The sequence below is a fragment of the Ursus maritimus genome, unplaced genomic scaffold (genome assembly GCF_017311325.1).
Source record: "Ursus maritimus isolate PB19 unplaced genomic scaffold, ASM1731132v1 scaffold_4, whole genome shotgun sequence".
NCBI classification, from domain to species: Eukaryota; Metazoa; Chordata; class Mammalia; order Carnivora; family Ursidae; genus Ursus; species Ursus maritimus.
The window spans coordinates 15149591-15176356 of record NW_024426552.1 but is presented as its reverse complement, the minus strand read 5'-3'; the positions used below and the strand labels follow the sequence as shown (position 1 = coordinate 15176356).

General features: G+C 39.8%; 1 protein-coding gene across 3 annotated transcripts in view; it reads left to right on the top strand.

Moving 5' to 3' along the window:
- Positions 1-24805, top strand: part of BACH1 (BTB domain and CNC homolog 1) — a 43154-nt gene extending 18349 nt beyond the window's left edge. For all 3 annotated transcript variants that reach the window (XM_040621060.1, XM_040621061.1, XM_040621059.1), the window contains exons 2-5: positions 5525-5818; positions 7301-8647; positions 10274-10480; positions 21028-24805. In XM_040621060.1, the coding sequence (XP_040476994.1) occupies positions 5585-5818; positions 7301-8647; positions 10274-10480; positions 21028-21486 (2247 nt within the window). In that variant the 5' untranslated portion in view covers positions 5525-5584 and the 3' untranslated portion in view covers positions 21487-24805. The remainder of the gene's footprint in view (positions 1-5524; positions 5819-7300; positions 8648-10273; positions 10481-21027) is intronic.
- Positions 24806-26766: the final 1961 nt, after the last annotated feature.

The following is a 26766-nucleotide window of genomic DNA, read 5'->3' as shown; positions in this document are numbered from 1 at the left end:
TTTTGTCGTATCAGATGTCCAACATATGCCCAACCACACACATAGACACACACACACACACCCACCCACCCCCTTGGCTAACAGAACTATTTTGGAAATCATTGTTCTCATTAATCGAATATTACTGGTTAAATGAGAATTGACCAGGAAGTAGTTTTTGTTTGAAGACTTACTGTAAATAAATACCTTTAGGAATATTCACATTCATGTGTAACTTGATTATAATGATCATTGTCCTCTCCTTTGCCCCAAGACATGATTTTCATTTTGAACATCTGTAGGTTGTGTGCTTGAATGTAGGGACTGTCTTTTATTTGTGTTTCATGACACTAAATCTGTTGGGTAGCTCAGGTATACACGTGTAGAAAGGACACTCGTCATGGTTCAGTGAAGATAAAGGATGTTTGGATGATAGTTTTTTTTCTTTTAAGTGATTCCTTAGTGTTAGATTATTTCGTATGCCCTTCTACATTGATAATTTAAAGAAAACAAACAAGTCAAAGTTCTGTGAGACTTGAGGGCAACAAAATTGCAGCTCTTGTATGTGTGGAACTTTATCCTCAGACAGTTACTTTCAGAATTTTTGTTAGGAAGCATTGTACTTGGCCCATGATCAGATATTTTCCTTAGGCTTTTATAAGTTTTTTTTTAAAAGTAAATTATCCTTTAAGTTATGAAAATGTGATGAAGCCATAGCATCTTGTTTCTTTTCTTTATCAGTTTGAAAGCAAAAACATCAGATGGTAACTATTAAAACTTAAATTGTATACATTGAGCAGAGAGCAGAAGTTATTTCCAAATCGAAGTACAGGAAGCTTTAAATGCTTGTTCATCCTTTATCAGCATTACTGAATGAATCAGCAAGTTACGAAGGTCAGCAAACCTTTATTTTGAATTATAACAATAGCATATATTTCCAAGAATATAGAAAAATTCAGGTGTAACGTAGGAATCTAAATTTGGTGTTAGTAAACTAACAGAATTTTAAATCTGGAAGGTTCCTTGGGTGGTGGCGTATCTTACCTTTTAGGTTTGAGAAATGTTAGAAGGTCACTGACAGATGTTAGAAAGATGTGTATTAGTCTTTAGTCATTACGTTATTGGGTGAAAATGGATTACTGACCACTTGGATGGTTTTCAGAATTAGGAAAATTGATTATCAGATTAACTTTCTGTTGTACCCCATATTGATGAGGCCAGGGTCATGGTGTCTTTGTTCATGCAAGTCAGTTGTACTGGCTTTGTTTATAGTTGTCAAGTCTTCTCCTTCTTTGGCCAGTTGTCTTGCAGATATGTTTCTGGCTCCCAGAGGTGGGCTCCCTTTTGCTGCTCCTGACTCTGGGAGAGCTATCCAAGGAGTTTTCTCTGAGTGCTTGGCATAGTGGCATTGTTCCTATATATACCAGAATAGCTGCTTGCCCTGTGTTTGGAAGAAAATGTAGTTGATCTATGTTTTGGATTTGTAGTAAATATGTGAAGTCATTCATTCAGAAGCAAGTTCCTGCATTGAGTCAGGTACGGTTATGTTATGTGCTTGAGTTATGGCAGAAAACAAGTCAGACGAGATTTTGACATTTAAGCTGAGATATAAAAGATGAGGGAGGAGTTAGTCAGCTGAGGAGTAGGAGAAGTGCAAGTAGGAGGCACAGTGTGTTCAAAGGCCCTGAGGTCGAGAGGAGCTTGGTTCCCTGGGGCAGGAAGAAAGGATGGTGAGGCTAGAGAATAGCAGGAGAGGGAGACAAAAGTTTGAGACAAGGCTGGATTAATGCAGGTCTGGAGGATAGGCTAAGGATTTAGAATTGATCATAAGAAATCTGTAAGACAACGTTGGGTTTCGGCAAGGGAGAAATCACTTCGATGTGGGAGAATAAATTGGAGGGCATCTAGAGGGCCTTGAGGGGGACGAAGCTTTTGTTATTATTATCATTATTAGGAGCAGCTGATATTTCTTACTTGTTTGCTATAGACCAGGCACTATGCGAAACCATTTACCCTCATTGTCCATGTAAACCTCATGACAATCCAGTGAGGTGCTGGAAACCAAGACCTGGCAAGGTTAAGCAGCTTGCCCAAAGGTCATATAGCTAGGTAATGGCAGAGCTGGAATTTGAACCTAAATAGTGTGTGATTCTAGGCCCTGTGTGTTAGCCACTGGGTTGTGTTTTCCACGCATGAGATGATGGTCCATTAGTGGTTCTTGAAATTGAGTAGATCACAACTGGATTTTTTTCTTTTAATAGAACAGAATAGAAATTAGAATACTTTGTGCTAGTGAGGATAAAATATTGATATGTGAAACTTAATTTCACTTTTTATTTAATATATTTGTACATGTGTGAACTTAGAAGCCATTACAAAAGGCTGAGCAGCATTGTCTAGACAGGAGCCAGTGATGTCTTGGACTAGATTTGTGGCAGTGCAGATGGAGAGAAGCGGGTCTCAGTGGTTAGAGGCAGAAGTAGCAGGTCTCAGTGAGAGATTGCATACAGGGGCTGAAGGTGTCGGGATGAGTCCCAGGGTGCTGGGGGGAGCAAGATCAGTCATGGCATGTGTATATGCTCAGTCTACTTTGAGTGAGACACTTCTTGGGTCCTCTTGAGTGGCTGTTTGTTGTACTGTTTGGGTCTCTGGCTTCTCTCAGCTGCAGCTGGGGCTTGAGGTTGGCTTATCACCCAAATCTGTGTCTCATAGCAAATCTGTAAGTTGGCCGTGAACTTATGAAGTGATCTGTCACCCCAAACTGCCTAAACAGGAGGGCTGAGCCAAGAGTAAATTCTTTCTGGAATTCGAGGTGAGTAGTAAGGACACGTATGTGGACTGACAGCAGCTCTAAAGTGGAGGTACGGAAACTGTTTTTGCTGTAGTTCCCTTGAGAACCAGGGCACCTTTAGGTTGCAGTGTTGAAGAGTCCAGAGTCCCCTTTCTGATGTTCAGGTCCAGTTCATTTGCTCCTGGCTCTCTGGGAGGCCCATTTCCCTGTTTTCATGCACAACCTTTTAGTAATACCTGCTCCCCATAGTACTGCAGTGACTTTCTACACCGTGTGTTCAGCGGATACTAGCTGGAGACAGATACGGAGTAGTCAGGGCTTAGTACAAATCCTCATTCCTCATCTTACGGGTTTTTTGGCCACAGCCAAGATACTTCTTACTGAGCCTCAGTTTCCTTATCTATAAGGATGGGATGATATAAGAGCATCCATGTCATAGGGCTATAGTGAAAAGTGGGTGAGATAAGCTGTGTCAGCACCTCAGGCCAGTGCCTGGTACAGAATGATGGCTTTATGAATATTTGCTGTTAGTTTTTTGTGTTTTTAGGATAGTTTCTCGAGAGACTTAAGCATGTTTATGAGCAAAGTCTAATGGGAAGAAGCTCGCAGAGAGAGAGAGAGTTTGGACATATGTGAGAAGACAGTGTTAAGACACAGTACTGGATTCCAGAGAAGCAAGGATGGTATGAGGTTAGGAGCAGACATTGGGGACTGTTTTCAATAGGAGAGGGAACTGTGGAGGTGGTGGGAGGGGGTAATATTTTCTGAGATTGGATTCCAGTTATGGTTGTCTACTGGGGGAGACACTAATTGAGGAGAAAAGTGACTACTTGGAAGGCTGTTGTGGAGAACGGGATATCGGGGCACACAGAAGAATTGGTGAATAGTGCTGAGACCGTGAGTTTATAGTGACACCAGCCTACGTGTTTTTATAGTTTGCCTGGCTGTGCGGTGTTCGGCAGAATGACGAGATGTAAAAGTAAGATGAGTCTAGTTGTAAGGGTTTGCAAGACAGATGCCAGAAAAAAATGAAGAGGCTGGGAACTTGGGTGCAGGACAAAGGCCAGCTGTTGAGTCTGGCTTGGCTGGGGAAGGGGTACATAGTCCTGGAGAAAGTGGAGGGCAGTGGTCTGTGTGGTACCACACACAGGGTACATGATCTCTTTGATAGTTTCTTCCTTACTATTCCTAACATTAATTCCTTGTGTTGGTAACTGAAATATTAAGACTAATTGTTAAAGGGAATTTACTACTCTTTCGAATGGGCACAACCCAAAAGTTAAGTTAGTTCTAGTACCGAATTTTGAAGTTGCTATGATTTTATGTGGTATGCTGATGATAGGTTGTGAGCCTTAACCTACGGTAGAGTTTAGCCCCATAATGAGACATTTTATTTTCATTGACTACTTCTGAGGAACTTAACATTTTAGCTGTATCGAACACTTCAAAGATAAACACATAAGTAGGATAGAATTCATAGATGCATTTCATGTGTTTGTCAGTAAAACAACCTGTCTTTGAGACAGAAGTCACCCGTGATCTGGGCCCGGTGTGCCTGAACTTTAGTAGTCCTCTGGTCTCCTTTCATTTTTGTTTGGAGTATAATGAATCAGGAAACAATAACGTTTATTCAGTCACTGAACTTTTGAGGACCTTCTTGTTTCAGGCAGTGAGTTAGTTCAGAAGAACAAAAGTGAATGGCAGGGATGATACCTGTGAGGAGTTTCTCAGCCTTATCATCGTGCCATAGAGGGGTATGCACACACACCTTGGGGGTGCTCACCGCTGGCCATTGGGCTCTGGAAGAGAATACTGGAACTTCTCTTTTGATTTCTTACTTTCAGTCTCTGTGTGTTTTCTAAGTAATATGTACGAATAGTACATGATTGAAATACGTAGACGTACATGTATCGTGGCTATCCTTTTTTGCTAGTAGTTTGTATATGATCAAAAATGGTGGTTATTGTATGTCATAATATTTAAAACAATATTTAAAATAGGGTATATTTTAAAACACATTTTTGATAACTTACGTTTGAACATTTTGAGAAAACTAAGGGTTTCTGTGTATGGTAAAGCATATTTTTAATGATGAAATAGTTGTACTTGTTGCCTCCATTTTGTAGTGTAAAGTAAGACTTGTTCTATAAAAAGACTCATTAAGACCTGGCTTGACAAATTTGAGTCTTTTTCTCAAGTCATTTTCTTCCTTATGTTGGAGGAACCTTACCTTATGTAGAATGTGTCCCTTGTTATAAAGCACCAAGGCCTCCTACCGGCTGTCAGTGTTGGGGAGGGGGGCATGGAGAATGCTGGAATGCCATATGCCTGTTCTACTGCCAGTCCCATCCCAAGGGTGACCTCTGAGGAACTACGCACACGCCCATTAACATCATGAAGCAACAGGATTGGGATGCCACCCAGAAATTTCCCAGACCTAGTCTGTTTGCTCATTAGAGGTGTTTCCTCAGGGTGAAATGTTTCGCTTTCAGAGAGCTATGAAATCCTTGGTTCAAAAAGTTCTTCCCTCCCTCATCCTGAGATCCTTTTTTCTGAAGTTAGAAAAACTAACTAAAAATGGCTGTGAAAGAGCCTATTTTAAATGAAATAAATTAATAAATGTGTATAGGTTCTCTAGAGGCTTTCGTTTTCATTTTTGTTTTTGTGATGAGTATTTTGTATTTGACACTGTCATTTTAAAAAATACTTTTAACAAGACTTTATTCAAGTGAAGTCGTGCATGTGTTTTTGCAGGTTTGATGACGACTAGAAGCATGCTTTCACTGAACTTCCCGGCACCATTTGTTACGCAGAATGTCTCTGAGTGAGAACGCGGTTTTTGCCTATGAATCTTCAGTGCACAGCACCAATGTCTTGCTCAGCCTCAACGACCAGCGGAAGAAGGACGTGCTGTGTGACGTCACCGTCCTCGTGGAGGGCCAGCGCTTCCGTGCCCACCGGTCTGTGCTGGCGGCATGCAGCAGCTACCTGCACTCGAGACTCGTAGGCCAGGCTGATGCAGAGCTTAACATTACTCTACCAGAAGAGGTGGGACAGAGGTCCATGTTTCTGGAAGTCACCCTGATTTTAATTTAATTGAACCTAATTAAATCTCTTTATGGTTTATGAAGTTAAAAATAAGACAGTGTCCTTCCTGTCATGAGGCCGAGGAGCAATTCCCGGGTTCTGCAACAACTCATTTCTTTAACTTTTTACCTGGAAATTATGACATTTTTACACGTAGAATCGTTAGTTTTGAATGTTAGTTAACAACGTTTATCGAGCAGTTGAAGAACTTGACCCACTGTTATATTACTTTTTTGAGAGAGAGCATGTGCATAGGGGAGGAGCAAAGGGAGAGGGAGAAAGAGAGTCTTAAGCAGGCTCTGTGCCCAGATGGAGCCCGAGGAGGGGATTGAGTTCATTATCCCGAGATCGTGACCTGAGCCGAAATCAAGAGTTGGTCGCTCAATCGACTGAGCCACCCCGGTGGCCCTATGTGACTTTCTGATAAAATGACCAAAGCAGGGTACAACCAGTGGATTGTAGACATTGGGAGAGGTCATGCTCAGAGTCATGGCCACACTATGTCACATTCTCTCCCTTTGGGCCTTTCCCTGTGATGGGAAACTGAGTGGGTTTAGGGTTCTAGAAATCATCCATTTTTCTAAGACACTGCCTCATGGAAAGCAGGTGCTCTGTAAGAGTTCTGTTCCCCCTTTCTTCTTTCTTGGGATTGTTTCTATGTATTGGTAAACAAAAGATGATTTCATGTCATAATTCTAGAGCTTGGTTTTACACATGACTTTCTCACCAGCCTGTTGTGGAGCTCAAACACCTAAATGTTTCCGTCCTTGTTATGTCCTGCCTCCGAGAGAGCTCTCACAGGCCCAGGAGGTCCAGGTTACACTTCTCTTATTAGAATAGCTTGCTTTTATTTAGTGAGTAACTGCAACTGGAAGAGTGTTGAGCCTTGGGACACAAAATAGCAGTTGTTAAGAGGAGTTTGGAGAAAGTATGTAGAACTTCTTTGTTTATGACAGGCCTGTGCGGGCTACTCTGTGATGGATACGAAGCTTACGGTTTAGCTTATGCCGGTCACCCATCAGTTTGGGGAATCAACAGATTGTCACTTCTGTGGCAGAGGTCAGTGAATAAGGTAATACCAAGAAAATGATAAAGGCCAACTATGGGTTAGCCTTTGTTTTTAAAAAGTAGCAACACATATCATAGTGGCAGTGGTTAATGTTTTTATCTCATGTGAGTAAAACTGTAATTCATGTGTCTTTAACCGTGGAATCTATCAAGTGGAGGGTATGGTTCTAATGAATGGGGTGTGTTAGGCATGCTTTTCCAGACTCCTAATTAGCTTTGCATTTTCTAGAAGAATATTTTTACTTACCAAATTAAAAGACCTTTTTTTATAATGATCACAAGTAAGTTATTCATCTCTCTATTCCTCTTCTACTTTTATTTATCTGCTAGACCACTTTCAAGTGATGCATTTGTTTTTATTTTATATATTAACAGGTGACAGTTAAAGGATTTGAACCTTTAATTCAGTTTGCCTACACTGCCAAACTGATTTTAAGTAAGGACAATGTGGATGAAGTGTGCAAGTGTGTGGAATTTTTAGGTGTACGTGACATTGAGGAATCCTGCTTTCAGTTTCTCAAATTTAAGTTTTTGGACTCCACTGCTGACCAGCAAGAATGCCTAAGAAAAAAATGTATCCCATCACACTGTCAAAAATCAGACCTTAAATTTTCACTTTTGGACCAGAGGGATTTAGAAATTGATGAAGTGGAGGAGTTTTTGGAAAATAAAAATGTCCAGACTCCTCAGTGGAAACTGCATAGGTATCAAGCAAATGCAAAAGTATCATCTCCTCTACAAGACAGTGCCAGTCAAACCTGTGAATCCATGTGCTTAGAGAAGGATGCTGCTCTGGCTTTGCCATCTTTATGCCCCAAATACAGAAAATTCCAAAAAGCATTTGGAACTGACAGGGTCCGTACTGTGGAATCCAGTGTCAAAGACGTTCATGCTTCTTCTGTTCAGCCGAATGAGACATCTGAAAATGAGTGTCTGGGAAGAGTCCAGGACTGTGCAGATCTGCAGGTGATTTTAAAATGTGAAGAAAGTAAATTAGCAACAGAACATGAAGAAACCAAGAAGAAAGATCCTGCTTCTCAGTGCCCGTCAGAAAAATCAGAAGTGACTCCTTTCCCCCACAATTCTTCCGCAGACCCTCACGGGCTCTATTCTCTGTCTCTTTTACACACATACGACCAATATGGTGACTTGAATTTTGCTGGAATGCAAAACACAGCAGTGTTAACAGAAAAGCCTTTGTCAGGTACAGAGGTTCGAGAGGAGAAAACATTTGGTGAAAGTCAGGATTTACATTTGAAATCTGACTCTGGCCCCAGGGAAGATAGTAGCCTTGCCTCCAGCGATCGGAGTAGTGTGGAACGAGAAGTGGCAGAACACCTAGCAAAAGGCTTCTGGAGTGACATTTGCAGCACAGACTCTTCTTGCCAAATGCAGTTATCACCTGCTGTGGCCAAAGATGGTTCAGAACAGATTTATTCACAGAAACGGTCTGAGTGTCCCTGGTTAGGTATCAGGATTAGTGAGAGCCCAGAGCCGGGTCAGAGGACTTTTACAACGCTGAGTTCTGTCAACTGCCCTTTTATTAGTACTCTGAGTACTGAAGGCTGTTCAAGCAATTTGGAAATTGGAAACGATGAGTATGTTTCAGAACCCCAACAGGAACCTTGCCCATATGCTTGTGTGATTAGCTTGGGAGATGACTCTGAGACCGATACTGAAGGTGACAGCGAACCCTGTTCAGCCAGAGAACAAGAATGTGAGGTGAGGGGAAAATGTGTGTGTCTTTAAGTCCTTGTTTTACCACCGTTAATCAGGATTCCCTCTGGGTCAGCTCCTGTTACACCACTAGGGACACATGAGCAGGCTCCGGGAAGGGGGAGGAAACCCATAGACCATGTGATCAGTACCAAAGGAGTGTGACGAAGTTTGAAGGACTTCTGTGTTCATATATTTCAAGCAGGTATTTTTATATTTGCCCTGGAGTGGATTCACACATTGGCTGTTTTAAGTGTTTTAGTCAAATACCATGTCCCAAGAGGGAAAAAAAAAAAAGATTCTGATTGTTACATTGTACCTCCTGGAAAAATGCAACATATATTCCAGTCTTACTCATTGCCACAGGATCTCTGGACTAGTCACTTAGGAGTGACTTAGTGACTAGGTGTAGGAATGTGGCTTCTATGCTGAATTTTCTTTGCCTTAGTTTTTCAGAGCCATTAATTTTTTTTCCCTATTTTCCCTTAGACATTTTAGCCGTTAATATAATGTCTTAATAATTTGGCATGAGTTACATGTAGCTGGTATGGTATTAACCTTACCAAGCATGATCTGTGTACTTTGTGTACAAATGTTTGTATTTGATAGCTGCTTTTTTGTAAAACATTACCATAATTCCAGTGATAATAAAGTCTTGTTGGTTCTTTATCATTTTCTTTAGTTTTCTAGCTGTTGGATGACATGGATTTAAAAGAGGGACAGAGGTTCTTCCCCACCCCCCACCTTTGGCTTTGGAAGGAGATAGTTGATGATTAATTAAGAAGTAATATGTATGCATGAGATATCGCTGTAGATTTGTTTATGGCATTTATAAATCCAGTGGTTGGAACTATGGAAAGAATGTTAAAAAATAAAATATTTAAGAAATTGTAAAGCATTTTATAAAACTAGCTTCTCTAAGTTTGAAAGACAAATTAAGTAGGTTGCCAGAGAAATTTGATCAGTGTTTTATAAGCATTTTTGATAATTAATATAATTCTCAGTTTATTTAAAAAAATTATCTTCTCCTTTTTCCAAATTTAAGTATGTTGAAAATGACTTTAAAATATTCATAAGGATTTTCTAACCATATCTATAATGGAGTATGAAATGTGCAGATTGTTAAGTTGAGTTATGTGAAACTATATTCTCTTGACAGAAAACTTAATTTTCTGAAATGCTTTAGAAATTACTAGTGTAATTATATCAGTGTTACATTACTGTGTAATGTAAATCAAAGTATAAAATAGATTTTTTTTTTGGTTTTGTTAAACACATTAAAAACACTTTAGAAAGAGGTTTAAAGATATCTGTGGGTTATTAACATACCCCAGTAAAGGAACTTAAATTCTCTTTTTTTTATTTTAAATACATGAATATTTGTGTTAATATTTTTAATTTGCTAAAAAAAATATGCTTCTCAATTTTCTTGTCTTCTGAACCCTCTAAAATAGTCTAGAAATATTATCAGTCTTTTTTATAAGGGATTACATAGAAATTGGAAATAGAGGTCTTTTTTTTTAAGTCTAAATGACGTTCTCTGGAAAATATAGATGTATATCTTCCTCTTCCTAGATTTAAGTATAACTCCATAGTACGGCAACAATTACTAATGTTTATTTTACATTCTAGGTAAAACTGCCATTTAATGCACAACGAATAATTTCACTCTCTCGAAATGATTTTCAATCCTTGTTGAAAATGCACAAGCTGACTCCGGAACAACTGGACTGTATCCATGATATTCGAAGAAGAAGTAAAAACAGGATTGCTGCACAGCGCTGTCGCAAGAGGAAACTTGACTGCATACAGAATCTTGAATCAGAAATTGAGAAGCTGGTGAGTAGACAAGTTCGTCGTTACTTAAATTCCACCCTGTTCATTCATTCTTTCTTTTGTATAGAGGAAATCGCAATTTCAGTTCCTAAGTCAGCTATAATGCTCAACTATACATTAATTTCAAAATTTACCCATTAGCATTTTAAGAAAATAAGCTATATGACATTTTTAGAAAGCTTAAGAAATAAGAAAATGAGTTTTCCTAGACCATTTTACTTACGTGAGTATTCTACTCGTTTAGTGTGATACGCTATAATATGTACATTGAGAACTATTTCTGGGTGCTGTTTTTTAATGATATACAAATTGAGGATAGTTTTACTGACTACCTAATTCTTTTTTTTTTTTTTTTAAGATTTTATTTATTTGAGAGAGAGAGTGTGTGTGTGAGTGTGAGATAGCACGAGGTGGGGGGCCCACAGAGGGAGAGGGAGAAGCAGGCTCCCCGCTGAGCAGGGAGCCCGATGATGTGGGGCTTGATCCCAGGACCCCGAGATCATGACCCTAGCCGAAGGCAGATGCTTCACCGACTGAGCCACCTAGGCGCCCTACTGTCTACCTAATTCTTAGTGGTTGAGTAAAGATTAAAAAATGATGAAACACTTTAATTTTTCTGTGCGGTGTTTGGGATCTATAAAAGCTAATGTTCCAGTTGTTCATTTAAATGAGCTGTAAACTTGAATAACTTGTTTTGGTTGATACCAGAACAAATAAAACAACTTGGATCTTTCATCTAAGGGAAAAAAACTCATATGCTGGTATGAATAGAAAATTTAAGATCTAATGAGACTCTAAGTGAGAAGAATGCTTACTTTATTGAATCTTGTTATTTATTCCAGCTTCAAAAATTAATTGAAAAATGGATTAATTTGCACCCAAGTTTCTCTGTTCCCTAGTGGTTGCGGGAAGGAAGCATTGTATGAAACAAGACAACTGTGGTTAGAGACAGCAGGGCACCAGCACCTAGAAGTAGTGAAAACATTCTTTGAATATTTGGTTTTGAGTCTTTGTTAATTATTGGTGAAAGTTTAAAATTGTGATTGTAGCAAGTCTTCAAGCACAAACATTCTAGTACAGCAATATTTTAGTAAAAAGAAACAACCTGTCCAGGAGATCCTGTACCTGGTTGTCATGATAACGTTGTGATTTCCTCAATTGAATCCCTCTTTGCCCGCATCACAGAAAAACAAAAGCAAAAATAAAAAACCAGCTTTATATACCTTCAGAAGGGTGGAAAAATAAAAACTTACTCATAGTTTATGGTCAGTACCCTGTTTACCTGTTACATTAATTTGGACACTGGCTGTAAGAAACAAACCATCTGAAGCATGAATGAATGACTTAATGAATGCATATGTTGTAAGGATATAGGTGTGTCTCACATAGAAGCCAAAGAATGGAGCAGGCCTGTAAGTAGCATAGAACAAGGAAGTGGAAAACTGCCAGGAACCCAGAGAATCTTCTCTGTCAGCCCGTCTCTCTGCACCTGCTCTGTGTGCCACTCAGTGCACACGGGGAGAGTGGCTGCAGCCTGGCTCCTGAATAGTTTCGCTCTCCTCCAGGGTCTAGTTCGGATGGAGACTACACTTTCAGTTCTAAATTCCCAAGGAGGTGAGCATTTAATTGGCTTATTTCGGCTCTTGTCCTCTTCTGGGACAAGAGAGCAGGACAAATAGCAACAACGTGGCTGCCGAGAGCCCAGCTCTGGGCAAGCCGAGCAGATAGCCTGCCAGTGATCTGCTCACCCAGCTGTGCACCAGTCTGAGCTCAGCCCAGTTTCATTCCTCTCCCCAGTATCACCAGGGAAGACATGCTAGCTTTTTTTTTTTTTTTTTTTTTTTTAAGCTGAGTGACTTGCCTTGTGTTTTAGCTCCTTGAACTCTGCTCGGTCCTTCATACTGCTCGCAGTTCTAGTGATTTATGCGGGCTCACTGCAGTTGAAAAGGGTCAGGGGCACTTGTAAAGTTCATTCTTGCCACAGATGTCTCTCTCAGGTGAAAGTAAGCAGAGAAAGCTATTTATTAGCTTATAGGAATAAGAAAGCTGGCCCTTTTCCTAGAAGTAAAAGAATTTGAGCCTTAAGGTATTTTATTATGTTAAGAAGTTTACTTGGAATTTAGACCCTGGTTATTGGGTGGTGTTATGGGTCTTGTTGTCTTTTGTAAAGAGAGAAGGACCAACAGTAGTTACAGCCACACTTCTATCACAAGTTTGTATTTAGTAGTATGGGGAGTTGAGAATATGGAGGACTGTGACAGATTTGTTTTCGTTCTTTTTTTTTTTTTTTTTCCAATTGAGATGACACTCTTTGGAAACATGGCCAGTAGACAAGCAGTATTTCCCAATATTTACAGTCTGGGTGGTATTTTAGCAAACCTATTTAAGGGAAATTACTTGTTTCATAACTAAACAGCTGAGCTAATATAGCCAATAATTGATTAGGTTAACATAAATAAATGCACAGTAAATATTGCCTTGGTAATATTTACAGTAAATATTCAGATGAAGGGTCCTATATTTTAGTAAGCTTTAGTCTTTGGCTATTGGCTATAAACTTTTTGTAGTTTGTTCTAAGAGTAATAGCATAATAGACTGATGGATCAACATATGAAAAAAAGTGTTTTGATTACAGTAAGAATAGTAATTCTAAAATGTCCTCAAGGTGGGTCCATAGAACAATGATCATGTATAAAAAACACTTCGGTAGTCTGAATGTGCTGGGAAAGCTAAAGGGTGATGTTAGTTCGAATTCAATAAATTAATGAGTTGTATTTCTCAACAAGAAGTCCTGCCAGAATCTAACCAGAACCTTTGAAGAAAAAGAAAGACATGTTTTTATTTGGTGGATAAATTGACGGTAAATACTTCTAACATATGTTTAAAATTTGATAGCATATTAGAGGTTAGGCATTGATTTGGCATTGCATTTACTATAATGATTTTAAATATGTATAATCTATAAACCAATAACATGGCTTTTTTTTTTTTTTTAACCAATAAACAAAGTTCAAGAATCATTCAACTTCTGTTTTGTGTTTGGCTTATAAAGCTCTTATCTTTATAGGATTCTTTACAAGGTCCATGTTTCTTTTTTTTCGGAACATTAATTCAGAAAATAGGAAATATTATATTTCTATATCATTTGGACTCAAGGAAAGGTAACCCTGAAATGAAAGGAACTTAGCTTTTAAAGAAAAAAATTACCGAAGTGTATTTCTCTTAGATAGAATCAAATATTGATTGAAATCAACTTATAAGTGATCAGAAATCAGAATCTTCACAAAAGCCCTTGAATTCCGACATCGTTTTGTTTCATTGCCGCTGTCTGTTGTGATCGTATAGGAGTACAGAGACCTCATCTGTCCTTAGAGTTTGCATCTTGTGGGGAAGATTGCATTATTTTATTAAAAATAAACCTGTTCTAGTACTGGTTAATAATAAACCACATGCTACTGGCTGCTCTACCCACATGCACACTGCCATCTCCAAACACACCCACTGGGCCCTTCTGGAATTTGCCCATTGCCATTCTGTGATACCTTTGAGCAGCACACCTTGAAATGTGGTCTGTGGACCATTGGCATCAGAGTTATCTGGGGATGTCCTTTCAAAAATGCACTTTCCTAAAAAAATAATCAATAGAAGAATAAAATGCACGTTCTTTAGTCCCACCCCAGAGCTGTGGGAGGGGCCCAGAAGCATGCATTTTATCAATGATTCCAGGGAGAATCTTTATGCACATTAAAATTTGAGAGACTATTGCACTGGAACACAGAGTTCAGATGGAGGCTGTGGAGTCAAACAGCTGGAAATTCTGCCTGGCTATTTGGTAGCTTTGTGGCCTGGGGAAATTATTTTACCTCTAGTACCCGCATTCCCTCATTGGTGATATGGGTATAAGGATAGCATCTCCCTCAGGACTAGTGCAAAGATCACATGCCATCAGGGATGGGAAGCTTTTTGTATTGCTCAGTACATGTTCAGGGCTCAATCTTATAGTTGCATTTTGAAATAAAAGTAGTTCTCTCATCTTTGAGCATCTGCCAAGCATTTTAGATGTTGTGCTGGGTACCCGGAAATCAAAGATAAATGAGAGATAGTCCTTGCCAATAAAATGCTTATATTCTCACAGGGAGCCAGGTATATGTGTTCTCATGTTTTCTTGAGATTTGTCTTCCTCCCTTGCATTCTGAAAATTTCAGGCTTTCAGAAAAGTGAAGTGGGGGCGCCTGGGTGGCTCAGTTGTTAAGTGTCTGCCTTCAGCTCAGGGCGTGATCCCAGGGTCCTGGGATCGAGCCCCACATCACGCTCCCTGCTCTGCTGGAAGCCTGCTTCTTCCTCTCCCACTCCCCCTGCTTGTGTTCCCTCTCTCGCTGGCTGACTCTCTCTCTGTCAAATAAATAAAATCTTTAGAAAAAATAAAAACAAGGGAAAGTGAAATGGATAATATAATAAACAACCTTATGTCAATTCAACAATTACTCACATTTTGTCACATTTTCTTCTCTGTTGGTCTTTCTGGGCAGATGTGTCCTGCTCTGGTTGGTTGGTCTGTCTGTCTGTCTTTGTCTCTCTCCCTGTCAGTCCATTTTGGTCTCTTTCTAACCACAGTTGGTTGATCTTGGTCTCACTGTCTTTTCTCTTGGTCTCTATTGCTCTTCTTTTATTTTCTGAATCATTTAAAAGCTACCACATTATGACATTTCACCCCTAAATGCTAACACATGTATCTCCTAAAAAACAGACATTCTGACATATCTTTACCAATATTTTTATCACACCTGTGAAAATTAATAAATCCTCAATATTATATGTATTCCCTATTCACATTTACCCTCATTGTTCCCCAAATATATGTCATAGATACACTTTTTTTCTCCCCAAACTAGGGTCCAATTGTTATGCCTTTTTAGTCTCTCAATCTAGAGCCCCCCACCGCCTTTTTAAAATCACAATAACTTTTTGAGGAGTCCAGGCCAGATTTCCCTAAAATGTCCCACTTCTAATAATTGTCTGATTGTTTCCCCTTGGTTTTAACTCATTCTTCCATTTCACATAAGCTGCGAAAGTTTAAGTTGTCAAATTGAAATGAAAGGTGAATTGGTGTTGTGTCCTTTCTGTTGTATTGATTGGCATGGTGGGGCACGTGCTGTCAGGGTGTCCTAAATGAGTAGATGGGAATTGATAGATCATTTTCCAGATTATCTTTTTTGCCTCTGTTAATTGTTCAGTGATCTGTGGAGTGTTACTTAGGCCCTTTAGGAACATCCTGTTCTCCACTACTCCTACATTTTTTGTTTTCTAGTGTATGTTGGTGGCCTTTACCATGGATGTTGAAAAATAGTGACTTTTCTAATTCTGTCATTTATTCCACTTATACTCATGCTTAATTGACATTCCTCTTTTATTTTTATTAATTTTTTTAAAAGATTTTTATTTATTTGAGAGACAGCACAGAGGGAGAGTGAGAGGGAGAAGCAGACTTCCTGCTCAGCAGAGAGCCCGAAGTGGGGCTCGATCCCAGGACCCTGAGATCATGACCGGAGCCGAAGGTAGACGCTTAACCCACTGAGCCACCCAGGCACGGTGTTTGATGTTGATATTTTTTCAAACTTGGCCAGAAAGAGCCCCTCAAGCCAGCTGCTGTGTCCTTTTGACATGACCCCATTAGTGATTCTGTGCCACCTGGAGTAACATGTCACAAGCTCATCTTGGACCTCCTGTGTCCCAAGATTTGGAATCATTTCTTTCTCCAAAATTCCCTGATTTCTTTTAGCAGGTATTAAACTTAAGAAAGCATATTTATTGCTGGAGTGGTGTTGAGCTGGGACGAGTGTGTGTTCGTGTGTAAAATCATGAGTACATTCAGTATTTACGTCATGCTTTGATAAAGTTAAAAGTATAATAGAAATCACAAGTTCATGTAGATATTGTCAATAAAAATTTCTCAGTATAGAGCTTTTGTCTTTGCTTCTATGTTTGTGTTTTATCTCTTTCCATTACAGGGAAAATTTTGGCTCCCAGTTATATTAATATATTTTCTGTTTGCTTTATGCAAACATATATTTATAATATACTGACTACATATATATAAGTATAAAACAAACAGTAAATATGTTGTTAAAGTAATAGTAAATATAATTATATGTATTAGTATAAAGCAAATAGTAAATATATCATAACTATATTGTAGTTATAATAATTATGATTATATGTTAAAAATATATAATTATATATTATATATAATAGTCACAAAATTACAGCATCAATATTCCTATTAACAATAAGCAGATGGAGTAAAAGTTAAGATTTGTTTGCCCTTTTTTGTCCTCCAATATATTCCATAGTATTGAAGTTTAAAAGTTATTTGAAGTAATTTTTGTCTATGCTAGCAATCTGATATACAATGAAATTAATTTGTCTCTGTATTTATTACTGTGATTTACTCTTCACTGTTTTTGTGTAATTTTTGAATATATAAAACATTGATATGATTCAGAAGTTAAAACTATGTTTAAGAAAAGCTATACTCAGAAGTCTTGATCCCATCCTCTCCCTATACCCTATTCAGAGCTATTTCCTATGGGTAACTTTTTATTAGTCTCTAAATTTTTTCCTTGTGTTTCTTTTCTAAAAATGGGTTAGTATTTTATGTTTATTCTTAGTACCCTTCCTGCTACATAAACATTCTATATATACATTTCTGTATTTCACTCTTTTCACTTAAGAAGTGATTTCTGGGAGGGAGGGAGAAGTGATTTCCAGGAAATATTTTCCTTAGTTCAAAAAGGTTGTCATTTTTTTTTAAAAGAATTTATTTATTTATTTATTTAGAGTGTGATGGGTAGGGGGCAAGAAGGAGAGGGAGAGCGAGAATCTCAAGCAGACTCTGTACTGAGCTCAGAGCCCACCGTGGGGCTCAATTCCATGACCCTGAGATTATGAGCTGAGCTGAGGTCAAGAGTCGGACACCCAACTGACCAAGCCCCCCCAGGCGCCCCAATGTTGTCATTCCTTTTACAGCTCCATCTGTTCAACTGTGACTGTACCACAGTAGCCATACCAGTTTCTTATTGGTGGATGCTTGGGACACTGCAGTGAATAACCTTGTACATTTTTTTGTGTATGTTTAAGGAGATGTGTCTTTCGGATGGATTCCTAGAAGTGGGATTGTTGGATCAAGGGTAAATACACATGTAATATTGTTAGATTTGAGTAAATTCTGCTCAGTAGAGGTTGTAGCAGTTTCCTTCCCACCAGCTGCATCTGTGTATCTGTCTGCCCACAGCCTCAGCAAGGAGTTTGTTGTCAGCTTTGGGATTTCTTTCCAGTCTGATAGTGAGAATTGGTATCTCACAGTGGCTTTTATTTTTGTTTCTCTTATGAGTGAAACTGAGCATTTGTATTTATACTTTTAAGGGCCACTTGTATATTTCTCCTGTCTATTTAGAGGTTTTACCTCATAAGGAATCATTAATCACCATTTCCTAGTAGCGAGTACTATTTAGCTTAAAAAATTGTCACTGTCAGCTAGCCCTTTTGGTGCCAAATTCTTTCATTCCTTATCTTTATTGGATGGGTTATATTTAAAATATATATTTTAGAGTTCCTATGTTTGAGTGAATATTGCATACTAACTGTTGAAAATGTGGATTTGGATGTAAATTTGTTGTCATAAAAAATGCAGAATGGCACCAGAACGCCAGTTTTCTTGTTCTTATAGATCTGTGGTTAAAGCCACAGAACCTCAAACTTGTGCTTTATACGATTATGTTATAGGAAAATTAAAATATATTGTAGAAATAGGTAAAAAAATTAAAATCTATAGAAGTAGGTAAAAAGATTAAAATATATGGTAGAAAATATATTGTAGATGCTGGTGGTATGTTTGGGAGGTATCTTTAATAAGATACCATGAAGCGATTAAGTTGAATTACTTTTATTTAATGAGTATTACTGAAGTAAATTTGTGTTTTAAAATCAGAGTGAAATGGAAAAATCAGGTAACTGCCTGGAAACTTACCTGTGTAGGAGTTCGAGTGCAGAGGAAAAGCTGGGAGCACTTAATTTATAGAACTAATCATGGTTGAGTTCCAGAGTTGTGCCTGTTGGTTTTAGTTGTAAAGAAGCAAGCCATCCTGCCTAGGACACAAAGAGGGTAGTCATATCACCCTTTATTTAGTGGGATAGGAGTAGGGAGAATATTTAAGGTCATATTGGTGTTTCTCTAAAGACACAGAAGTTATAAAATATTTGTCATCTTCGTAGTATCTGTAGGTTAAGTAGCAGTTCTGATTTCCGGGAGAAAGCTCGGAACATTCATTATTTTGCTTAGCCATGTTTAATTTAAAAGACCATTCAGCAGTTAACTTTTCATCTGTTGGGGGCGTCTGGGTGGCTCAGTCAATTAAGCGTCTGCCTTCGTTCGGCTCAGGTCATGATCCTGGGGATCCTGGGATCAAGCCCCACATCAGGCTCCCTGCTCCGTGGGGAGTCTGCTGCTCCCTCTCTCTCTGCCTGACACTCCCCCTGCTTGTACTCCCTCTCTGTCAAATAAATAAAAGCTTAAAAAACACAAAAAACAAAAACCATTTCATCTGTTTCTGTGTAGAACAGAGACTCGTCCAACTTTGATAGAGGAGTCCATGGCTGAGTATTGTGACTTAGGAAAAATACGTATTTTCTTCTGGAAGCTTTGTTTCCATCCTCATTTAGATTGGCTTCTGGGAGGCCATGAAAAGAAGTGGGCACTGATCACATTAAATGTGTTCCTTCTTGGGCAGGTAGAGGTAGGCCCTGTTCTTGCCTTCTAGGTACCTGTGGACTCATTTTGTCAGAAGCCTACAACTGACAAACTTTCTGTAACCAAAAATACACTGTTGAACATTGATTTTGGTTTTATTTATTCATTTATATATAAAAATTATATATAAAAATTATATATATTCTTGACCTATACCCATCTTTTCAAAATAGAACAATTGTATAAAAATCTGAACAAATTGGAGACTACTTGACAATATAAAATTTAGTACTTTGGGGCACCAGATGACTCATTTGGTTAAGCATCTGACTTCGGCTCAGGTTGTGATCTCAGGGTCTTGGGATCCAGCCCCGTGTCAGGCTCTCTGCTCAGCGGGGAGTTGCCTTGTCTCTCTCCCTCTGCCTCTGCTTGTGCTCTCTCTCTAATAAATAAATAAAATAAATTAAAAAAAATATAGTAGTTTATATTCACTGCACATTTTCCCAAAATATTAGATGGCCTTGAAATATTTAAAAACTATCACTAAATTGGATTCACGTGTAATTTTTTTAGAAAAACTTTTACATAAAACAGTAGCAGCACTTTTGTATAAAGTAAATTTCTTTTTACCCTTTTAGCTATTTTTGTTCCAGAATAGAATCTATTTAAAGGATGGTCGTTGTGGATTATCACTCTGAAATAAACCATCTAAATGTTAGCTTGCAACCTCTGCCCCCAGAGCCTGCCAGCAAGCAGAAAGCCAAGAGAGTTGTCATGAATTGCACAGGAGAAACCTTCGACCTTCTATCAACGTTTATTTACTCTTAATTTATAAATAGCTTGATTATTTGGTTTCCTAGCTCATACTAGGTAAGAAGCAATGCCGTGGTAGAATAGGAAGGATGAGGTGGGACACTGATGGAAAGAGATGTAGCAGCAGCCCGTGATGGTGGACAGGAAGGCAGGAGCCAGGAAAACTTTTGAAAACATTCTGTGGTCGACTTTCCTGTAGGGATAAAAAAAAAATTGAATAGTAATAATAACAGCACCAAAAATAATAATTAAGAAACAAAATTCCTCCCCAAATTCTTCACACTTTAGTAACTCACTCACTAGCTTTCTGACTCTGGGCATGTTAAACTCCGAGTCCCATCTTTGAAATGGGTTCGTTAGTACTTATATCAGCAGAGTCATTGCATGAATGGCATCGTTGAGACTGCATATCTGAAAGCGTGTAGCACAATAGCTGGCATGAAGTAAATGCTCAACAACTGTGAGTCATTCTTAGAGCCCCGCAACAGTTTGAGTTGCCGTAGTTACGGTGGGCGCACTTGTGCTTTCTGTGGTTGTGTTCCATCTCACGTGTCAGCTCGACGCTTGTTTACAATCTGCATAAACTATTTTGATCAGAAAACTCATGTGGAGTGACGTCGGGCTATGTCCTTCTTTCTCCCATTTTGTGCATAATTTGATATTTTGATGTGTTTTATTTAGAAAAGTGAGGATGTTTGACAGTGGGGCACTGCCCCCAGACCCTGCTAGAGGGATTATGTGTGCGTCCGCATCGTCTTCCTAAAATCGGAACAGTTCTGAATCCCGAGCTCCATCTCGGCCTCAGAGTTTTGGATGAGGGGCCAGGAGCCTCTGAGGTACTTAATAGATTTTTGAACTGAGTTGAAAGTAAAAATTCCATGTGATCTCACTTAATGAGAAGACAACGGTAGATAGGATTGTTTGGTTACCTTAGAAAGTTGGTCGAGCCGCTAATAACCACGAGTGTTTGTATTCTCTTCCCACCTGGCAGCAAAATGAAAAGGAGAGCTTGCTGAAGGAGCGGGATCACATTTTGTCAACTCTGGGTGAGACGAAGCAGAACCTCACGGGGCTGTGCCAGCAAGTCTGTAAAGAAGCGGCTCTGAGTCACGAGCAGATCCAGATACTCGCCAAGTACTCGGCGTCAGACTGCCCGCTCTCGTTTCTGGTTTCTGAAAAAGAGAAGAGTACTCCTGACGGTGAACGTGCTTTACCGTCCCTTTTGAGTTTACCTGAGGGGCCCGCAGCGGGGCCGCCCGCCTGCGAGCCAAGCCCGCGCCTCTGCAGCGCGCAGAGCGGCGGGTCGGGGGGCTGTGCGCCCGGCCAGGAGGCCCGGCCCGCTGCCAGCGCTGCGCCCGAGCTCGCGGGGCCCGGGGAGCCATGCCGCCCGGGGGCGGGCATCTCGGATTTCTGCCAGCAGATGACCGACAAATGTACTACTGATGAGTAAACCTGCATTCGCGTCCTTCACACCGCTCAGTTTTACTGCATTTCCGAATTCTATAAAGCGTAGAATAGCTTCTGTCTCTTAACGATATTGTTTTTTGCCCCTGGTAGTTTGCTGTTAAGGGAATTCCTCTGCAGTCAGTCCTGATCTTTCCTTGATTTCCACGAGATGCAGAAATTACATGCCTCCTGGATCCCGAAAAACCACCCGTGAAAATGCAGTGAGGCTTTAAAAGCTCATGTTTTAAAGAAGAATCACTGAGTCATAAGTCTTCCCAGTATGCAAAATAGATTTGAGAATGAAAACAGTGTATCAAACAGCAGCCTAACAGCCTGAAGCGTCTGCAGAGTTCCTACTGAGCAAGGAGCCCGCGGAAGTTCCGCAATCTGACCTTCCTGCGCTCCGCTGGTTTAGGAGAAAATGCCTCCCCGTAATGCTGATAGAGCTCAGTTCTGCCTTGAAGTCAACTAATGGGGAAAAACTTGTGTCGAATCGCAGTGTGAGAAGGACGTGGTCTTGCCTGAATCCTGGAGCTTTGCTCTTCTCCCACCAACAGCAGGATTGGTTGGCCTGCGCTGCGACTCCTAAGCTCCGGGGGGAGTAGGGGGCAGACAGCCGCGCGGTTGGCCTCAGGCGCGGGCCCCTGCTCCTCCGCGGTGTCAACTTAAGACATTCTGGCTGTGCAAACAGTAGATAAGTGTCGTTTTCCCTCCTTCCTTTTTTCTCTGCAGTCTCTGCCACATCTGGGTCCATCGTGATCTGTTTCCTGACATTCTTGTCCTTTTTGGAAGGAACAGGACTTGGGATACAGTGGCGTGAGGGGACGCGTTGGCAGCTTTGTTGTAGGGATTACCAAAATCCCAGTCTGTTGGCCTTCCCCCCACAGGTCACCCCTGCAAGAGACCAGACATCTTTGCACCACGGGGAGAGAAGACTGCTTACGGTTATCAGGAGTGGCAGTTCATTTTTCATCCTATTTTTGAAGTCCTGTGGTTTACTAGTAAAAAGCGTTATTGCAGATAAAAATGTACCTACAAACAGCCGTCCAGGTTTGTGAAATAGGATGAGACTCAATCTTGTTCCATTGTGGGTTCGAATTTGGAAACCAGATGTAATCTTTCTCTCTTCCCCGAATCTGGTGTACAAGCGCACACCGATCATTTTGACGTGGGCATTTGGTAATCGGTCTTTGTTTTCAGTCCTGTTTTAAAATAAAGCTTTTATAATCTCAGCGCCTACCCCATAACATTTTGCAGTGGTTCGTAGCCATTCTGAAGTTACAGGCTTGTTAGAGAGTCAAACCTATAGATTATGAACCTTCTCAACAGTTTTTTCTAAAAATTGCCTATATTCACATTGGCAGAAACATTTGCAGAGCCTAAAGGGTACACAGGAATAATTTATTGTGTTGGATTGGAAAGTACTGAGTTTCACCAAGATCAGGTATCTGAGAGACTTTTATCGCTTGCATCGAGTCTAGTGAAGGACCTGGGTAGCTAGGAGACAAGCGTCCATCCTGCGGGAGTGAGTCTGAAGCGAGTAGACCTTTGCCCTGACAGCATATGGGGACCAGACAATATTTCAGAGTAATTTTGTCAAATGTTACCCTTTTCAGTGGGGAGGCGGGTGGTTGGGGGAGATATTGCTAGTATATTTTAAGTGGTTGTATGTTATCTCTGTTATTGACTTAGTTGTAAGAGAAAACTAGTTGGGCTTGCTTATTTTCTAGAGGCTTTTATAAGTATCCTTAAGAACTTGTCAGGGAGAGTAATCCTATGATAATGCATCCCATACTACGAAAGAGTGGTGTGTATATACCCTATCTCTATACTATCCCCGTGTAGCTATTTCTTTGATACTTGTAATTTTAAATTTTAACTTCAAAATATAAAATAATATAAAAACTTTTCTGGTTTACAACATGTAAAATCTTAGACAAACCAATGGAATCCTTGATCTCCTACCTCACTGTACACTCAGCTGTTGTTGTCATGTCCGTGTGTGTGTGCAAATGTCACATAACCTTTTGCTTTAATTGCTCCTGTAAATAACTGCTTTGAAAGGTTAATATTTTATGATACAACCTAGTTGTCTCCAGAATTTAAATATGATTTTTAAGATACTTGGTTTAAATTTCTCTCTACATATAAACAGTTTAGCATTAAGGGTTTATTTTAATGATATTCTGATTATTGGCCAAGTGTAATATTTTGTAAAATATAGCATTACCTTTAATAGCCAGCATGTAATACAAGTAACTACACTACCTCATACCTACATGATTTTCAAATCGTAATACAGAGGGACAGAGAGAGAAAAGATTTTATCTTTGTTTTTCGGCCATAAGGTGGGGAAATTTTCTATATATTGCATAGCATTACACATTTATGCCTATTTTAACATTAACTTCTAAGGAAGTTTTTTCTAAGAAAGTTTGTTTTGATTTTTTTTTTTTTTAAGGCTGCCGAAGAGGACAAATGACAGGATTATGTATATACAGTGTATATCTTTTCCTTCATGCAGAATTTTGGAAAGGTTGTTTTCAGTTTGTATAGGGCATATTTACGTAATCATTGTTCCTTATTCTATTAATTGGCCTTCTCAGTGCTTGATGATTTTTGAAAGACACTTATGTCTAACTCAGTAAAGTAACATTACCTTAAAATTGCTTTCATTGTTTGAATGCTACAACTATAGCCAATAATCTGTTGTGAAATTGTTACTTCCAGAACAAATATGTTTATAAATTAAATCTTGGTTCTCCATCTGTAAATTTAATAACATAATTTACTATAGCTTAATGCTTAACCAATTTTAAATAAGGAGTTAAATGACGATACAGGTTGCATGTGGACATTTAGCCACATTAACAACTTGGGGAAAAAATCGAACAAATGGCAATGCTATAATGAATTCTCAGGTGAACTTTTTTCAGTTTTGAAACATCTATTTTGAATCTGTAAATATTTTAAGTGTTTTATTAGGCATGTGATAAACTATTCTTTGAAATCTATTGGGCAGTTAGAAAATTTAAAGCCATAATGGTAAAAGTTGGCATACTGATGGTGAAATAAACAGAAATTATAACATCTATTGATTTTTTTGTATCTTTCATAATATAATTTTCTAATAATGCAATAAAACCACTAAATTTATATATCCATGTCCTGTTAAGATCATGATTCGTTAAAAGGCAACTTTCATAGTATTTAATTTACATTCTTTCTCATGTGCTTATCCAAATGTAGCAAAACCATAAATGTTAGATATTGGTGATAAATTGACAGATAAATAAAATGATCTAAAATTGCCTCTAATTGAATAGAGTTGTACATTCCATTTCAATTTTCTCACCTTTCATGTGAATTTACTGATTTTAGGCTTTTGATCAAAATCAGTATGACTTATGGAATTTGTATGAGAGAATGTTTCGTTGTTTATTATGTCTGAAAAAAAATATTTCCAGCACTCAGATAGTTAAGGAGCACAGATTTTAGCCTGACTACTGATTTACTTAATCTCTGTGTTCTGATAGAGATGTAGGGCTTTTTTAAGGGGGTGTTAGGGCTTTTAAGGAGGTACTATATTAGTCCTTAATTTTGTTTGTTTGTTTGTTTATTTATTTAGTAAGTAAGCAAGCCTCATGCCCAGCATGGATCCCAGTGCAGTTCTTGAACTCATGACTCGGAGCTCGAGACCTGAGCTGAGACCAAGAGTCAGATGCTTAACCAACCAAAGCACCCAGGTGCCCCATCCTCTTAATTTTTAAAGATTTATCTGCTGAGTCACCTCTACTAGGTTCCATTCAACTTCTAATCAGGCCTTGATATCAAGCTTTGAGCAGCTGCTCAGAGCTATTGGCAGTCCAGAGCATGGTCTGGACCATTTGAGAAATAAAAAGATGGTAGCTGAAGTCCACGTTGCTGATGGAGGCCGGGCTGTAGTGCACAGCTCTGTAGCTGCTTTGCCCAGTGAATTTGCTAAAAGCAAACTCTGGATTTAGGCAGACTTGCAATGTTGAGGCCTGAGAAAGCTGCCTCTAAGGGATGGTTTCTCCTTTATGTGGACTTCAGCTGTGCAGCGCCAACTGTGGACAAGCCACTTGCACCCGACACTGATCCCTCCACCATTCCCTCCTTGGGCCCGAACACAGAGTGGCATTTGGGGCAGTGGGTGTAGTGCTGGTGACTGCCACTACTGGCTAAGAGCTAGAACCTTGCCAGCCCTCTCTGGTGCATTGGAATCCAGCTGCCTCAAAACAGCTGGAAAGCAGCACATATTCTTCCCAGGTTTGCCTAAAAGCCTCGTGAAGGGTACTTTCCCCCAGGAAACTGCGGCAGTGGTGCCTGGAGGTTGCCCGCTGGGCTGAGGGCCTGCTGTGGGTGTTAGGGCCTCCACAGGCCTGCTGCTTGCAACTTCATTTACTTGATGCCACGTTGCACGCACTTGATAAGGCTTCTTGCAGTCCACCAAAGGGGGCCTTCTCGGGGTTATTCCTGCCAGTTGAATTTAAGTTCACAGGTAGTAGAGTTTAGATAATGGCATCGGCAGACCGGCGGGGGGGCGGGGGGGTGGTGGTACAAGGGATCTCTCCATCTCTTCCCGTATCTCAGAAACCACTGAGTGTGGTTTGGGCACGCTACGTACTGTGTGCTGGGAATACAACTTTCTCTGGGATAACTGCTCTAATGGCTGGAGATTGGCTGACTTTCAAAACGGGGTGCAAATGCTGTGGTAATCTTGTGTGTCTCATTATTAACTCCAAGTCACTTTAGACTCTTGGCATCAGGCCAGGACAACTTCTGAGTCCCTGAAGAAATGACACTTTCAGTGAGGGGTGACCCACACCTCTACTGAGGTCTTCATGCCTTTTGCTTAAAGGCTCACTCAGCCTTTTCAAAGGTGCAAGGAGGGCAGTTGGGACTCCACAGAAAGTCACATTTGGTGAGTAAAGGACCAGAAGCTCCATGACCCTCCAGATCCAGAATGCTCACAGGCTGGTCTAAAACCTCTCACCCAGGCCATCTGGTCTCCTGTGAACACCCACTGGCCAATAGAAGCCTCCACCTGCCACCAAAGTTAAAATCCCGGGGCTCCATGCTAGGGCACGGGTCCACATGATTCCAGGTCACATATTCTATTCTGATGTTGATTTCTCCATGTCTCTAATGCTGCTGCCCACAGGCTTCCAGAGGGGCGTTTCTTATTCTGTTCCTGAATTGTGAACGATTAGAGAAATAAAATGAAGGGCTGGTGGATGGAAAACCAAAATAAAACCTTCAG